This window comes from Stegodyphus dumicola, chromosome 3 (assembly GCF_044657685.1).
Source record: "Stegodyphus dumicola isolate Sdum_Otavi_A_Nest chromosome 3, ASM4465768v1".
Lineage (NCBI taxonomy): Eukaryota > Metazoa > Arthropoda > Arachnida > Araneae > Eresidae > Stegodyphus > Stegodyphus dumicola.
This window is the reverse complement of record NC_140770.1, coordinates 241,642,658-241,661,793: the sequence shown is the minus strand read 5'-3', so window position 1 is coordinate 241,661,793 and position 19,136 is coordinate 241,642,658. Positions and strand designations below refer to the sequence as shown.

The following is a 19,136-nucleotide window of genomic DNA, read 5'->3' as shown; positions in this document are numbered from 1 at the left end:
TGTCCCCCCCCAGTGTAATTCACGAGCTTGTAAGGAACTTGAGTTATGCTTCCATCGCATTCTTGGTTCGAAAAATATCGAACAAGATAGCAAAACGAAGAAAGGAGTGGATTCGCGTATTTCGAATTGGAAAGAAAGTCGGCCATTATATGAAAGTGCGTTCTAAGCGTTTAAAAAAAAACTGATTACATTTTTTCTAAGAAAAGTTTTCTTTATATATGCAAAATTTCTTTCTCGTATATTATATATATATATAAATGTGTGTGTTCTTCGAAAGTAAACATGCATATTTGTGTATTGAAGGATAAATCATTATAGCTCATTGATCTCTTAAATATTATTAATACACATACATATACAATTATGTTTTCATGCATATTTTACCTGCAAAAATTAAAATTTTGTTTCAGTTCATCTTAGCAATGATTTAAATGAAAACTTATAGCATGACACATATGAAAATAAGAGTTAAGTATTTTAAAGTTAATGATGAACTTTGAATTTCATAGTCTAGTAATTTTAAAATTTCTATGTGTGAGTCATTTCCTCTTAAACTATTTAGAACAGTTTACAGTGGTTGAGGATAGTTAGCATAAAAAATTTCAAGCTCAGAAAATAGCGGTGGTTATCTGGTATGAGTAATAGTATAAAAAGTATTACAGATATCAAATTTTTTCCACTACAGAATAGCACGCGCCAAACAATTTCTTACAGAACAATATACATCTCGCTGAGCATAGTTAAATGCTTTTTCCTTATCTTTTATACCAGTGTTCGCTTTGAAGTAAGTATTAGTAATAAAAAGTTTTTAAAGTAGTTTAGAAAAATTTCTCCATGGTGAAAATTAGCTGATGATGAAAGTATTTTTTCTCACTGGAAAGGTCAAACGGGCACATATATCTTTTTTGAGAAATTTTTTGGCTTATGTTTTTCTGTAATGTAAATGTAATGTAAAACACACAAGTATTTGTTTAGTGATAAAATTATTAAATCCTTATATAAGGAAAAAGACTTTAAGGTAATTTCATTATTCAGCCATTATTCAAAATATGGTTGCATATAACTAAATAACTTTGGAGTAAATGAAACAGCGTGCACAGACATGTGTATACAGATATACAAGTTAGCGAATAAAGGCAAGGACAGTGGATTTGAATCAGTTCAGTAATATATTAGATTGTTTATGCATTCCTATTTTAGTTATAACAAGCTTTTATTTAGTAGAATAAGAACATGTTGAACCTTTAGTAGAATAAGGATAATATATGAATACACAGCCTTTTAGTTTCAAGAAATAAGATTTTGCATAGCTATTTAAAGATGCAACCATATTTATAATCTCAAACATATTCTGTATTAGTTGTATTCCTGGAGCAAATAAGCATTAATTCTTTTACCTATTATTACGTCATTATAAAAACTTCATTTTATCGTGTTGCTTATATGTTAGTAACTAGAATTGGTGTCGATTCTATGCAGTGTTGATACCTGTGAATATAAGCCTCATCGAAAATATATGCGTATTGGATGTCTCATCAGTGCTTTTAAGAAAATTTAGTGATTTTTTTTTTTACTCTTGGCTAAAAATTGTTTATGAGACATTATTCTACCAAATATTTGCTGCTTTTTTCTGAAACAAAGAACATCTTCACTATCAACACTGGCACAATCTCAAAATTTTCATTGCCAGTATGTAATTTTTTGCATACAGCACTTTTACTAAGAAAATTATAGTATATATGAAAAATGCTAAGAATAATGAAACCTTTGATAACACCAGATATATTTGATACACTAGATATACATATTGATTTGATCTGATAAACGTTGTAAATGAATGAATAAATTTGTCATTAAAATATCTCGGACGAGCAAAAATACATTTTATGTCATTAAATGAAGAGGCTAGATGTAAAATTCAAATCTTCTAGCTTCTACATTTAGTGTGACAGTAAAAAGTCTGAAAATAATATTAATTCATTTTTAAAAATATCTTAATTTATACCAAGTGTTGCAAATCAATCTTAAGTTATTTCTCAGAATGATATATAAAAACTGTCCCCCTCTAGCTGCATCCCTGAAAGTAAGCATTAATTTAAAAGAAAACTTCAGTTATTTTTAAAATTGATATTTTATATTTAAATGCTTTATTAATATAAATCTTTTGTTAATATAAAAGCAACAATAAAGACATTTCTAAATAATAAGATTATTAAGAATCCTTAAGAAAATATGGAACATTTATAAAGGATCGCAAGGTGAAAACATGATCGATTTTGTTATAAATCACATGGTTTTGAGTATGCTCCTGCCAGACTGGTAGAAGCTTGGTGATCATTGTCCTGCTATGAACAAATCTTAACATATACAAGATATAACATGTGAATATAGACTCTAAAGGAAAGGTAAGGTTAGATTAGGGTAGTTGAATATGGCTAAGCACATTGGTTATCAGCCTGAAGAAGAATGCCTTTATGAAGAACTTTATAGGGGAAAACTTGTTCGTATTCGCAAAACACATGTGGGAAAAAAAAAACCCTACACAGCCAGCTTGTTCACCAGAATTTGAGCCGAGACTGAACTACCAGTATTCAGTTGTTATAACCACTCGCAGGACCAATCTAAAGAAAATGCTTGTAATATCATGCAATCAAAAATTAACTACATGTTATATGGCAGGATTGCTTTCTCAAGTACTGAGGTAGGGAGTACTTAATCTGCTCTTTTTTTTTTTTTTGAAGTATTTGGCCATAGTATTATTCATTACATGTATTATCTATAATACATATGGAATACTAATATTTCTATTACAAGTGTCTTTTTTCATTTTTAAGTGCTTTGCTTGTAGATATTCTCAAAATTACATCTGATAATTAGTACTATTATGTATATAATAGATATAAATACAGTAGACGCATAATGATTCAATATCATTTTTATGGGAAAAAAAAGACACCTTTGACTGCACAGATTTTCTGGAAATCCCGAAATAAACATATCTGAAATCATTTGTTTGCAATCAGTGAACGTTAAAATCAGCTACCTGTCGCAATACAATCAAACAGTGACACAATGTTTCCAACAGCCAGCAGTTCCTCCTTTACATGAACAAAAAATTAAATAAAAAATTTTTATTTCTCTTTCTTCAACAATGAAATGTCCTTCGATTTCATTCGATCAAGGCGCTATAGAACTTATCTTTAAATAGGAAGCCAAAATTTGTACATTGGATTAAAATCCCGTGCATTACCAAATGATCCGTTTTTTAAAATTCTCTCGGCTTCACTAATACAGTGAGAATTTCTGCCTCCTTGAACAAAATCAAACATTTCGGGAAAGCTAACTTCATTTTTGGATGTACAAAGTCAGATGACAAATTAAAATACCGTTTTTTTTTTTTTTTTTTTTTTTAATGCGCCGCGCTAATCAACAAGCCATACATATTATTTATTACCATTCCCTGAAAATTCCGACGATACTAATGGCAGTACTTTGTCGTGTTTATGTCTTTGCTGGTGTTGCATGTGTATATGTTAATGTGTCCGAATTATAGGATATCTTTTCAAAATGCAGAGTGATGATGTTAGTTGAAGTGAACTATTTTTTCGTTTGTCAAATTTCATATTGTTTGTCTTCTGTTGTGATAAATGTATTATTGTGATCAATTGTAATTTAGTGTTTGGATATTATTAGATTCTCTGGTACCAGAATAAACCTTTTTCACAATAGCTTGGATTAAGATTTGACAAACATTTAATCTTGGTTAATAATGCTATAAAAGTTCAGAGACTGCTAATGATGGTTTAGATATTATTAAAGACTTTTTAATTCTGTTTCATATAAAGTTTTTTTAATAGTAATAATTACAGTTCTGTGTAATAAACTGTATTTCGAAGAAAATTTAAAACTAACTAAGCATTATGATATGATTCTGAACTAAAATTTATTTTTAATTTAAAGGCTGGTTTGATGGCAATTTATTAGACTATTTATATTGCATTTTTAATTAGTAAGCTTTCATCTTAGGTCTCCTCTTTCGTTCACGTTCCGCATATTTTGTTACTTAAGTATGAGTTCTTAAAAATAGCTAGTTGTAGTGTAGAATTGGGTGCCCCTTCGATTAGCGACAATTTTTTGTAAAATTTCGGCGATGAAATCTTATTTCTGGTTACCATGATAGTGTAACTGGTTGATCTTTACAATATGGTAACTGGTAGTTTGGCGACATTTTGGAGGCGATAAAGGTGGGACTTTGGTAATAATGTGAGCAGTACTCAGTTCCGATTACGCATTATTTTGTGTGAGGGAAATGAGAGATCATGGGATATGTCATGTGATATTAATGGACGAATTACGGTTCTTTAATCGGAAAAGGGGGGAAATGGGGAAAAAATCTGGAAATTTTGTATTTGGCTTTATTCTGTGTTGTGTGAAACAGTGTTCGTGAATTTTTGGATCCCATGGCCGTAACTAAAGTGAATTCGAAATGGGTATTTATGTATGTATTAATTTAATGTATGTGCTCATTTATATTTTAAGTAATGTTTTTGAATTTAATTATATTTTAATTAAATGATAGTTATTTTGTGAATTTTATGTTTGTAGGAATTTGGTATATGTTTTAGTTGAAGTAAACGTGCATGGAAATAATTTAAATATCTGACACTAAGTATTTGTAATTGTTGCGGTATGAATTCGTTGGTGACGTGTATAGTGTAATAGATGATTTAGAGGTAAAAGTTTTTGGATATTTTATTTATTTTATATGTGGAAATGTTCATATTTGGAAAGGGTAAATACTTTTTCGCGATCAGGTAATTTCATATATGTTCTTTTTACCGGGTTTAAAGATTGAGAAAATTGTCATGTATTTTCATGAAATTTTTCTAATTTATGAGAAAAAAGCAGTGTACATGGATATAGTGAAGAGTGTGCGCAATGCCATTTTTGTGCAATTCTGGGATGTTTTTTTAAGTAAAAATAAGTCGACGTGTACATGGTTTAGTGATATTTTAATTAAATGATAGTTATTTTGTGAATTTTATGTTTGTAGAAATTTGGTACACGTTTAAGTTGAAGTAAACGTGCATGGAAATAATTTAAATATTTGATACTAAGTATTTGTAATGCTTGCGGTATGAATTCGTTGGTGACGTGTATAATGTAATAGATGATTTAGAGGTAAAAGTTTTTGGATATTTTATTTATTTTATATGTGGAAATGTTCATCTTTGGAAAGGGTAAATACTTTTTCGCGATCAGGTAATTTCATATATGTTCTTTTTACCGATTTTAAAGATTGAGAAAATTGTCATGTATTTTCGTGAAATTTTTGTAATTTATGAGAAAAAAGCAGTGTACATGGATATAGTGAAGAGTGTGCGCAATGCCATTTTTGTGCAATTCTGGGATGTTTTTTTAAGTAAAAATAAGTCGACGTGTACATGGTTTAGTGATATTTTAATTAAATGATAGTTATTTTGTGAATTTTATGTTTGTAGAAATTTGGTACACGTTTAAGTTGAAGTAAACGTGCATGGAAATAATTTAAATATTTGATACTAAGTATTTGTAATGCTTGCGGTATGAATTCGTTGGTGACGTGTATAATGTAATAGATGATTTAGAGGTAAAAGTTTTTGGATATTTTATTTATTTTATATGTGGAAATGTTCATCTTTGGAAAGGGTAAATACTTTTTCGCGATCAGGTAATTTCATATATGTTCTTTTTACCGATTTTAAAGATTGAGAAAATTGTCATGTATTTTCGTGAAATTTTTGTAATTTATGAGAAAAAAGCAGTGTACATGGATATAGTGAAGAGTGTGCGCAATGCCATTTTTGTGCAATTCTGGGATGTTTTTTTAAGTAAAAATAAGTCGGCGTGTACATGGTTTATGTGTATGTGTTATTTTGAAAAACGCGTAAGGAGTATGGTATTGTGCACTTTTTCCCAATTTTGCAGTGAATATTTGTCATGATTAAGCAGTTTTGTTAGATAAAATTTCTAGCATAAGTGTAATTCGGCTAGTAGATTGTTGGAAGAAGTGTTCAGTAGATAAAAAGAAAAGAAACATGTCTTTACTTCATGAAGACAAAATGGCGGCGGGAAAAAAAATAGAGGGTTGCTGTAGGAGAGTTGGTCGCCAAAAAACGCCAAGTTACCATAATGTAAAGATCAACCGTGTAACTTTGCTGTAGCCTCTTGAATTTTTTAAAATAAAAATAAATTGATGTGTAGATGGACAAATTTAAACAGTGCGCAATGCCTAGTTTGTGCAATTCTGGGATGTTTTTTTAAGTGAAAATAGATCGATGTGTACATGGACGCAGAGTTGTGCAATTCTTTGACTTTTTATTTTGGTTTTGTGTAGCGGCCATCTTGAAATTATGTCTTCTTGGCATCAAAAAAGAATCACCAAAAAACAAGGGGCACCCAATTGTAAACTTTTACCAAATGGCTAAATACAGCTTCACAGATGTATAAAATGTAATTTTGCTGTGCAAGCAGCAGACATGCCTATACAGGTATTCAAACAAAAAATTCGTCTAATCTTTTGAATATGGTAACAGGTAGTTTGGCGACATTTTGGTAAGGCGATAAAGGTTACTAGCTAGGACTTTAGCAGTGTACATGGATAAAGTCAAGAGTGTGCGCAATGCCATTTTTGTGCAATTCTGGGATATTTTTTTTAAGTGAAAATAGGCCAACGTGTACATGGATGATACCATGTATGTGCAATTCTTAAAAACGCGGCGAGCAGTGGGTGATTCTGCACTTCCTCCCTATTTCGCACCTAATCTTCCTCATGATTAAGCATTTTTGTTCCATAAAAGTTCTAGTATAAGCGTAATTCGGCTAGCAGCTTGTTCGAAAAAATTTTGAGTTAAAAAAAAAAAAGCCTTTATTTCGTGAAAAAAAAAAGTGGCGTCCAAAACAAAACTAACAGGTTGCTGTAGCAAGGTTGGTCGCCAAAAAAACGCCCAGTTACCATAATCCAAAGATTAACAAAAAATTCTGGCTAATCTTTGGAATATGATAACAGGTAGTTTGGCGACATTTTGGTAAGGCGATAAAGGTTACTAGTTAGGACTTTAGCAGTGTACATGGATAAAGTCAAGAGTGTGTGCAATGCCATTTTTGTGCAATTCTGGGATTTTTTTTTAAGTGAAAATAGGTCGACGTGTACATGGATACCGTGTATGTGCAATTCTTAAAAACGCGGCAAGCAGTTTGCGATTCTCCACTTTCTCCCAATTTCGCACCTAATCTTTGTCATGATTAAGCACTTTTGTTCCATAAAAGTTCTAGCATAAGCGTAATTCGGTTAGCAGATTGTTGGAAAAAAATGTTGAGTAAAAAAAGAAAAAAAAAACATACCTTTACTTCGTGAAAACGAAATGGCGTCCAAACAAAAAGTAGCAGGTTACTGCAGCAGGGTTCGTCGCCAAATTTTCACCAAAAAATTGCCAAGTTACCATAGTCCAATGATTAACCAAAATTCTTGATTGTATCTGCTGAATTGGTCAAAAAATGATACAGTCCAGCCAGAAATTTATATATTTTGCATGTCTAATGCTGAAATCATGGATTGTTATTGGATTAGGCCATTGTTCAATTAGTGGATTGCTCTAATTTTAGCAAATGTCACTAATCATAGGCATATTTGTGTTGGATGAAAATATGAAATTTAGGTGGTATATATGGGATGTGGATTAAGTATGGCATTTCAAATCTAAAAAAAAATTTAAAGAAAAATGACAGAAAATGTTTTAACTGATAAACATCTTGAACTTATTATTCGGTTAATCTTTGGATTATGGTAACTTGGCGATTTTTTGGCGACCAACCCTGCTACAGCAACCTGCTAGTTTTTGTTTGGACGCTATTTTATTTTCACGATGTAAAGGCATAAAAAAATTTTTTTTTACTCAACATTTTTTTCCAACAATCTGCTAGCCGAATTACGCTTATGCAAGAATTTTTATGGAACAAAAGTGCTTAATCATGACGAAGATTAGGTGCGAAATTGGGACAAAGTGCAGAATCGCCCGCTGCTTGCGGCGTTTTTAAGAATTGCACATACACGATATCATCCATGTACACGTCGTCCTATTTTCACTTAAAAAAACATCCCAGAATTGCACAAAAATGGCATTGCGCACACTCTTGACTTTATCCATGTACACTGCTAAAGTCCTAGCTAGTAACCTTTATCGCCTTACCAAAATGTCGCCAAACTACCTGTTACCATATTCCAAAGATTAGCCTATTATTCTTCAGTAACTGAACTTGTATAAAAATCTTGCCATACTTATGATGAACTATATTAGGTCATGACTCTCTAATTAATATTTTGATGAAGTTATTTGCAACAATTTGATTTTTTGGCTAGAGTGCTGAATCGCCCACTTATTTGTTTGGCGCTTTTTACAAGAGTAAGAAGAATTGGATTTTTGTCAATTTTCTTTGACATTTTAAGTGAAAATAGGTTGATGTGTACATGGATAAAAGTCAAGGAAGTGCGCAGTACCATTTTCGTGCAATTCTGGGATTTTTTTTTTTTTTTTTTTGAGTGACAATAGGTTGACGTAAACATTAATCAGTATCCATGTACACATCAACCTCTTTTCCTATAGCATGTGTATATAGGTTACCGACCTATAGTATATGCAATTCTTAAAAACATGCCAAGCAGTGGCCAATTCTGCACTTTCCCCAATTTTTTAAGGCTTATGAAAAATTTCACATTCCATGGTAATGTTTTGCTTTGAATTTTAGCATAGCTGTCAATGTGCCAAATCTAGATTTGTTTGGCCACAGTGTGTTGAAAACAGGTATTCTTTCATCAGGGGCTGTATTTCTTAGATTTCTAAAAGAAATAACTTTTATTGCAGCAAATCTTAAAAACTTACGCATCTTTCATTCATTTCAGAAAAATTCTGTAACTTTTTATCATATACAGGAATGTTTTCTTTGCTTTATGCATTCAGTTGTCTCAGAATTTTTATATTTCTGTGAATACTGTAGATTGCAGTATTAATGGAAGAATAAAGCTCCAGAGTTATTCCGTATTAATGATGTTCATATATGTAGGGACTTTTTAACAAAATCTCACTCTGTATCTTATGAAGTATCAAATCCTAATTCAATGTTTTACTTTTTACAAAAACAGAAAATAAAAACAGTTATGCATAAACAAGAAAATGTTTCGAAGTACGAATAATATTTTATATTTTATATTATGAAAAAAAAAAAAAAAAATTGCAAGAATAATTGTGTAAAACATCATGCACAATTCAAAACTTTGTTGTAATACTTAGTGATAATTATCAGACTGCTTAGATGCTGCTGTATGTTCATGCAGCTAAATAGTAACGCATCTTTTTATAGGTTTAAAGTAATTCCTATATTCTAAATTTGTTTGAATAAAAAATATGCACCTATCTATTTAGAATACCTTCTTTATTTTCATCTCCATGTTATTATTTTTGGTACTTTACCTTTGTTACAGTCCCCAGTTTTTAAATGCTACTAAGAATAGCAGTAAATCACTAACAGTTATCCTGTAAACTACTTATGGTTGGCAAAATAAAGTGAATGTGCTATTTGTTTAGCTACCGTGACAGTAAATTTTTTACTTCATGGAAAAAAAAAAAAAAGACAAGAACAAATCAGTTTTGATTAAATTTTAAGATATGCATTGCAATTCTCTAAGCTCTAATCTCTTCTGTGAGTAATAATTACTGCCCTGTTCAGTGTTGCTTATTTTGCATTGTAATTTTTATAAATTGTGTTATATTCACCATTTCTTTTTATTCTTATGTTTGAAAGTTAGAATGATATTTACGCTAACAATGATTACTTAGTTTACTTGTCATGAGAAACGCTTTTAGTAGGTTGCATGCTGAGGTGTTTTCTTTTTTAAAAAGTATGTTTGCACTTTTTTATTTACTGATGCCTGGGAAAAGACAAGAGCTGTGAGAAAGCTGTATTTTAATGTTATCAGTAGACCAATTTAAAAAATAAAATAAAATAAATAAATGAAAATATTAACAATTTTTTTTATTTGCTGATGATTAAGAGAGATGCTACACCATTCTTCCAAGAGAGACATTTTATTTAATTTAAAAAAAACTTAACAATAATATTGGGGCCATTATGATGGAAGCCCTGAAAATGGGAAGTACTTGCTTTTCATCTTTATTTATTTCGCACATTAAATCATCTTATTAGATCTATGAAAAAATTTTTACTTTTCTGTTATCGGGATCAGATTCAGAAATGTATGTATTGATGCATGTATGTGTGTATAGACACACCCACACACGTGCATATGTATATAAATTTCTGAATCAGGTCCCAATATCAGAAGAATACCAAAAAAATTTATTATACTTCATAGAAATGAATTATTTGCTGTAAAAGGAAGTTTCAGTCAATTGCAATTTCTTCAATCTTCAAATTTTTATAATGTACTTTCACATTTTTTTGGGGACTTTAAAATTATGCTGTGCAAAGGAAAAAGTTATGCACATCACCTTACGTTGCTATACGCAGGGTAGGGAAGTATTCCCAGGAACCTGCTGTGTGACTTTGCCACTTAAGAGTTTAAGTGTAGTCTCAATTTTTCAAGTCTTTGTAAAATTTGAAAAAAGCAAATTAAATGCATAAATTATGAACAACATAATTGAATGAGCAAATTTTCTGGTACTCGGGCTTAAGTTAGTAAGTTTTTTCGTAACGAGAGAAAATAAAAGTATTTATGTCTTGGCTATTTTGGGTTAAATGATATTACATATTTGAACATTTAATGGAAAGATGGGAAAAGAGAATACTTTTGTTCTAAGTGCATATTTTTTAGTTCTTAGCAGGATAGTGTGGAATTGGCTGCAGAGAAGTTGGATCACTGAACATTTTAGTTTGTTAAATCTTTCAAAATGTTTATTTGTAGATAATATAAAGTGTACATATGTTCTGGTCAGATAAGTATATACTTGATAAGTATATTGTAAGAAAGTAAGATAAGTATATTGACATGTGCAATTATCTGAGATGCTTTAAATTATCTGAGTATATGAAAAGTATTTCAAGAATATAAATATTGTAGCTAGGACAAGAGACATTTTTAAATTTGAAATGTAAATTAGTACCACAGTATACCATAGTTATGCCATGAAAGATTTTTCTGTAAGATTATTTAATAATTATATCCATTGTTTAAGCAATAATTACATTATTATATTTAATTTCACAGTATTTAGTATTTATAATATGTATGTTATGTAGTATTTATTATATGTATACTGTTGAAAGGTAATTATAGGATTAAAATATTAAAGAATTCCAAAACTACCATTTATATCACAGCTAAAAGATTTGTTGTAATTGTGTTTGCAGCTATAAATATCTGTTGGGGAGGTGGGAGAAAATATGAAGGCACGAAAATTATTTTACGACCATTTCGCGCATAAAATATATGACATTAGTAAAGATATTAGTTTAGTGATTATGGGATCTGAATAATAAATTTCTAATTGCTAATCATTTAGAATGATCTAGAAAATTCAGTATTACTATGATGTTATGGGTCTGCTATCAGATGTCTGCTGCCTATTCAGCATATGTCTAAATATGCTTGTGGAATAAAGTTAAACAGCACATTCAAACAATGCTGATTTATTTATGTAGAATAATAAAATGTACTTTCCTTTATGTATCAGTTCAGTTAATAATTTATATATTTTATTCATTATTATAGGCTGTTTGGATGATTATTAGTAAATCATTTTGCTCTTATAAAATTAAGTAAGTATATATATATATAAAATTTATTTTATCTTTTTCTATTTATAAGCTAATTCTGCTGTTTACTGAAAATGTTTATCATTTTAGCACAAAGACTCAACAGTTCTGTCGCAATGAATACAATCTAACTGGACTTTGTAATCACAGCTCATGCCCTTTAGCTAACAGCTTGTATGCCACAATTCGAGAGGAAAATGGTAAATTAATATTTTCAGCTTATGTCAGATCATCATCTGATCTTAATATGATTGAAGGTTTTTAATATTAGTTTACTGTTAAATGAGCTTCCTGATGATTTTTATGTGATTATTAATCTTATGATGATTTTATTGAAAGTTAATAATAATAAAAAATTTTTAATGATTTAATGTATGTGAGAAGCATTAAATAAAAATATTGTTTAGATAGGAATCTGCATTTTGAATTAGTTAATGCATCTAAAATTAGGAATATGAAACTGCTTAAGTAAAGAATTATCCAAGCAGGTTTACATAAATATACTGTGTGCATAAAAGTCTTTATCTCTGGCTTTTATTTTTACAACTGTAGATTGTAGAAATGTTAGAATACAAAAATGTTTTAAATGCTACAAATATTCATGTTATTGCATTTCAAAAAATCAGTTTTATAAAGATTACAAGATCTGACTTTTTATACATTCCTCTTACATTTAAGAAAATTTTATACTCATTATCAAAAGTAAAATTTAAAAAATATGACCTTTTTATTATGAAAATTTAGTGAGATATTTAATTTTAAAGTTGAGGATCATATTCAGAAGGCATGCTCAAATTAATGAGTGAAATATTTACAACGTAACTCAAATATCGGTTTAGAAAAGTTTTGGTAAAAATATATTTAAGGGTGCTCCTCAGTGAAAATTGGGCGATTGGCCAGCAAAGCACAATTGCAAGATGGCTGCTACACAAAACCAAAATAAAAAGTCAAAGAATTAAACAAACTCGTGTCCATGTACACATCAATCTATTTTCACTTAAAAAAAACATCAGAGAATTGCACAAACTTGGCATTGCACACTGACTTGACTTTGTACATGTACACATCGATCTATATTCACTTAAATTGAAGGAGCATCCAGTTCTACACTAGAGAAAAAAAAAAAAAAAAAAAGTAATCTCAATAAATTGCTTTTTAAATCAAACAATAAAATGACATTAAAAAAAGAAACACATCTTATATCACATCCATGCACTTACCTTGGACTTGAATAGGACATATCCACTTACCTTGTTCAGGAAATTCTATGTCTTCAGTCCGTGGCATACAAAATTCCTTAATAGCATTTAAAAACTTTCCTCAAACCATGTTCCCTTTCTAATGGAATGCTTTATATGGTGAGCATTTGAACCTTTCTTGTGACAAACCCATTCAAAGCCATCTGAATGATCTTTACATTGAACCACACACATTTCCTTCATGACACTTATAATTCTGTTGAACATCCAACAAAGTTTCTTTTCTTCTGTCTTCAACCACTTCAGAGAAGAAACACATTCCGGTCTCTCATTGTATACCATCAAACACCCAGTTTACTATCAGCAGCCATTTTACAGTGCAAAAGCACACAATACACAATATACTTCCTAACTAACATCCAATGCAGAAATAAGCCCTTACAAATATTTTCCCATCAGTCAAATTCACCACAATCATGCAACCAAGAAAATTCCTTAACAACATCCAAAAACTTCCTAAAATTATCTGAACTAGAATCTGTATACTGGCATAGTCACATTAATTCACAAAAATAAAAGTAAAAAATATTCTCTGTAGTGCAGGTATCCTCCGACGTTCGACCATACACATTTCCTTTCTACAAACAGGACACTTATAATGGCTACTAAGTAAACCTTCATTTACACACCGGTCAATTAATGCTTTTTTCCCTTTCTTTCCAAATCATACAGAAATTCAAATTAATCTTACCACATTCAGCCATTTTACCACGTAAAACACAAATTAACCAACGTACTTCCTAACCAACACACACGCAAGCACTTACAAATCTTTTCTCATCATTCAAATTTATCGCAGTCACGCAACCAATTACATCATAATAGGGTTTCCATAACATTGAACTACTCAGCTTACCATAAATGAAACAACAACTTGCTGATAAATGAAGCAACTTAGTGATAATCCAAAGGGCACCCATAAATCTACTCTAACCATTTTCTGGTGTTAAATATACATTAAATGAAGAGCATATTTGTGTAGATTGTTATGAAAAATATTGATCAATACAGTACAAAGTTCGTAATCCGGACATCCGTTATCCAGAATGATCTATAATCCGCACTTCAAAGCCACAAACTTTACGCATGCGCGTAAAGAATGTGCATACATTACGCATGCACATGTTAAAAGAAATGTTTAATAAAGTGAACAAGTAAATATGAAGCTTTTTTTTTTTTTTTTTTTTTTTTTGTAAAATTGGATACCTGTTAGATCATAATTGCTCTTTGTTTCATAAATTACGGTTTCATATTTTTAATTGTATAACTTCTGCATGCCATCTTACCAGATTTAAATTTATGATCTATAATCCGTAATCGGCTTTGTACTGTATAAATATACAGACTTTGTACTGTATAAATTGTTTCAAAAAAGGAGATTTTATTCATGGAATTTTGTGAAATTTACATTCGAGAAAACATCAGCAGCCTTCAGTATTGACACACAGCCAACTTGTAATATTAGTTAACTTGTCACTATTTCTCTAGTTTAGCTCGTTAAGTGAAAGTGATGAACCTTGTTCACATATATTTTCTGTGTCAAACTGGATTTTCACTAGTGACAATCGCATGTATTGAAATGATTAAAAACTACATAAATATCTTCTTGCTTGTAATTTATATAGTCTGTTACCTTCATTTCTATCTAAAATTGTGTCATTGTAGATAACAATAAATCATTTGAAAATAAATCATCAGGTAGGGCAGTAGTTTCAAACTCATGACCTTTGGCCACCGAAGCAATTTTATGTTACCTGACTACTAAGGGGGGAAATGAGTTATTTGTATGATTTTGTATGATTTTTTGTTTTTATTTGAATATATATATATGTAGCATCTGAAAACTTATAAATTACTTGTGGAAAAATTATTTTGCCATATCAGTTGTAACAGATTTATAAATTAAAGAATATTACACACTAGTAAATCAGAGAAGAATATTATTAAATGGTATTTAAAAGGAAAAATGAACCTTAAATTATTCTAATTTATTTTTTATATTCCAGTATCCAAAATTTTGAAATTAAATTTCAGTCAGTTTTTGTCACACAATCAAACTTTTTATTTTTGTAATTGGTACAAAGTTGTCACTTATGTATTGTTGCGTTTTTTTTACTTCTGACACCAGTTGTTACGTTCTTTTTTTGACACCAGTTGTTGCGTTTTCTTCTGTTACCAGTTGTTACGTTATTTTCTTCTACTTCCTTCACGTTCGTATGGAGTTCGTAGACTTGGAGTGAATAATGACGACACTTGGAAATGAATTATCGAAACACGCTTTATTTAGCCAATATTAATCAGGACAGCTCCAACAACACTTTTACAGTCGTCAAAGATCTACTATAAACACGCTGGAACAATCAGTGACACAGCCTTCACACTGTCAGGCAATAACGGTGGAGACAGCTTCCTGCAAAGCACTAGAGTACAGCTCCCGACTCTGCTTGGTTATTCTCGAAACTCCATGTACTTTCGAGACTCTACACTACAACTCGCGATGCACTCAATGCACACAAGCACAGCTCCCGACTCTTCGGTTCAGTCGTTCCCGAAGCTCAGCACGCTCTCTCGACGATGCACTAACCACGATACACTAACAGACTCCTTCGGTGCACTCGCTGCCCGGCTGTCAACTTGATCGACTCCGCATGGACTGACTCGCTAGACGAGACACACACTCTCCTTCGCCCTCTCAACGAGGCACTGTCTAAGACAAAACTCGATACTATCTTGCACTTTATACGAGGCACACATTGACTCGGCCTCTCGACGAGGCACATTCTTGATAATAACTCTCTGCGTACCAGCAGGGTTTATATAGCTTTCGGCTTGTTCTCAAGAACATTCTGGGCCAAACCGGTAAGAATTTGTTCCAGAAGGTTCTCCATCCGTCCATGGTATATCGCCAAACGGGCGGTTTCTCGTCAAATGTGGCAACCCTGAAACTGCTTTGCAGGAAAGGCCATCCCACCGCACTTGTACATTTTGTAACAGTTTTATCATATGGCCTGTGGCAACAATTTTGAACCATGAAAGTTGGTAATGATCCCACCAAACCTGCACCAGTCATATATGCGGGATTCTAAATGATTTGATACTTCTTTATTTAATAAACTATCACTAATCAACTTGCTTAATTTTTATGCTTTGTGAAAAACTTTTGTCAATTTTTATTATTTTATTAAGCATACTGATTTTATTGGAAGCTCTATATAGACTATGAGTACAAATTTTTATCAATTAATTGTTGTTGTGACTAATCTCATTTTGTCTGACCTAATTAGAACAAGCTCACAAATTTTATCGGAGCAAGAAGTGCAAGGTTGTATCTGTTGTTGGTAACAAGGAGTACAAGGTTGGTTGTATCTGTTGTTGAAGCAAGGAGTGCAAGGTTGTATCTGTTGTTGGCCTTGTGCACCATATAAGTGACAGAACAATTTTGCCCAGTTCCACCTCAGTTTTGACAGAAAGCACCCGAGGATAATCCCACCCCTCTTCCCGTTCGACCAAACTATACAAGAGGACTTTCGGCTCACCATATATTTAGACTGCCCACATACAGTTAAGACACTGTACTTTACAACCATCCATGTCTTCAGGATTCAAACTAGAGCCCTTCTGTATGGTAGTTATGAGGCATATTCGTAAACTAAGTACCGTTTTGAAAAAAAAAAAAAAAAAAAAAAATAGTAAAACAATTTTTTCGAATCCAATTTTATTTTTACATGAAAATACATGTCTTAATTTATTTTGCAACATAGTTTCCGCCAATGATCAAACACTTGTCATAGCGGGTGACCAGTTTTTGTATACCATCGTCAAAGAAACTTCCCGCCAATTTCGATAACCACGACTCCACAGCATTTTTCGTGTCATCGTCATATGCAAAGTGCTTGTCACCAAGCTCGCCTTAGTTTTGTTAAAGTCTCACAATATCATGCCGCATTAATGGTTTCACCTCTGAGAAGAAATTCAGTAAGCAAAACGTCTTTCTTATCCCAGAAGACAGTGCACATGATTTTTTGTGATGACATTGTCACTTTGAACTTTTGTTTTTTCGGAGAATGAGTGTGTCTCCACTCCATCGATTGTTGTTTCGATTCTGGTGTGAAATGACACACCCAAGTTTCATCACCTGTCACAATTTGGTTTAAAAAGTTTTCTCCCTCATCACTGTACCGCGTGAGAAATGTCAGGGCACTACCAAGTCGCTTTGTTTTGTGAACATCAGTGAGCATTTTTGGAACCCATCGGGAACACAGTTTGCGATAATTCAAGCGTTCAGACACAATTTTGAACAAAACAGTACGTGAAATTTGTGGAAATGCCTCTGAAAGAGTTGTCATTGTGAAGCGTCTGTTCTCATGAATTGCTTCATCAACTTTCCTTACCAAATCATCGGTGACAACAGAAGGCCAACCACACCGAGCCTCGGCGGGGACATTTGTTCGACCTGCGTTAAACATTCTTACCCACTTTCTCACCATTCCATCACTTATCGCGTATTCACCGTAAACTTCTGTCACTTGATGATAAATTTCGGCCGGTTTAACATTCCTCGCGTTCACAAATTTAATCACGGCACGAATCTCACAGTCAGCGGGAGAACTAATAGTCTTAAACATTTTGAATGTGCACAGCAAACTGAAAACACAACATAGAGCAACCAAAATGGCGACAATTGAAAGTCAGTGAACAAGAAAGACTAGTGCGCATGCGTGGGACGCCTACCACAGCGCTGCGACGGCGTTAGAATGAAACGGTACTTAGTTTCCGAATACTCTACATAGTTTCAAAAGGTTACAGGTGAAAAAATTGTGAGGAAAACAATGCAAAGCCAAAACGCCGTCATACAAAACATGATAGGAGAAAACATCATTGTCGAAAAAAAGTTGATTAAAAAGTTGTGCAATTTAAAAACATTGTTGTCAAAAATATGGTAAAAAATAAAAAGCTAACAAATCATCGCAGACATATGTTTTTCAGGCTTTAAAATTTGCAAATGCATATTGACATAATTATTTGTGAGGTCAAAAAAGAATGAGGAAGATTTTTACTTTTATATTTTTGAACTAATTAATAAAGTTTTGCTGAAAAATTCAGAAGGAAACTTTTAAGTATTCAAAAACTGAAAATGAGTAAAAATTGATGCTACTTGTAGCAGTTAACATAATTTTATAATATGGCAATTAATTAAACAATTTTAATAGAGTTGCATATGCTGTTACTCATCTTTTTTTACTAACCATTGTTAGACTATGTTTGTTTATGAAAAATTGCCAATAAATCTTTATAAAAAATATTAATTAATAAATAGCCTTTATTAGTTAACTATAAAAGTTTAAATTCTATTAACTGCTTTACCTAGAATTATTTTCTGTTCAGTCTTTGAATTCTTAAATTTCCTTCTTATTTTTTCAGTAAAAATGTATAATTCAAAAATATCAAGTATAAAAGTAAAGACATTTCTCATTCACTCTTGTGCTCACAAATTATTATGAGAATATGCAAATTTCTAAAGCTTGAAAACACATGTATGGAACATTATCTTCATGCGGTAATTTGTATGTGCTTTATTTTTTACCATGATATTTTTGATGACGATGTTTTCTCCTTGCTTTCTTTCCTCCCACGGGGTTTTGTATGACAAAGTTTTCACCTCGTGATTTTTTCTCCGTGACGTTTTTATTCATGATGTACAGTGGCTCCCAAAAGTGTTTGTAGGCTTATGATTTTCATGGAAATAGGGCTCTATCCATTAATTAAAAGTAAACTTTCTGAGTGAGATTTTAATAATAAGATCTATAATCTATTTGTAACAAAATTACATAAAATATTTTTAAAATCTAGCGAAACTTTATTTTTAAGAAATTAATAATCAAAAACTGACAAACATTTTATCTCACAAAAGTCTTTTTACACTTCAAAAAAAAAAATCTTGACATATTAGTAAATATTTTCATTTGTCGTTAAATTAATATTTAGTAGGATATCCTTTAGCATCCACAGCAGCTTTTAAATGTCTGGGAATAGATTTTACTAGTTTTTTTGTAATTTCTGTATCAATGT

General features: G+C 31.4%; 1 protein-coding gene across 1 annotated transcript in view; it reads left to right on the top strand.

Annotated features, from left to right (window-relative positions):
* The first annotated feature begins 3,470 nt into the window (after window positions 1-3,470).
* Rbm13 (RNA-binding motif protein 13) overlaps window positions 3,471-19,136 on the top strand; it is a 42,852-nt gene continuing 27,186 nt past the window's right edge. The window contains exons 1-3 of the mRNA XM_035348976.1: window positions 3,471-3,582; window positions 11,765-11,811; window positions 11,899-12,008. Of these exons, the coding sequence (XP_035204867.1) occupies window positions 3,568-3,582; window positions 11,765-11,811; window positions 11,899-12,008 (172 nt within the window). The 5' untranslated portion in view covers window positions 3,471-3,567. The remainder of the gene's footprint in view (window positions 3,583-11,764; window positions 11,812-11,898; window positions 12,009-19,136) is intronic.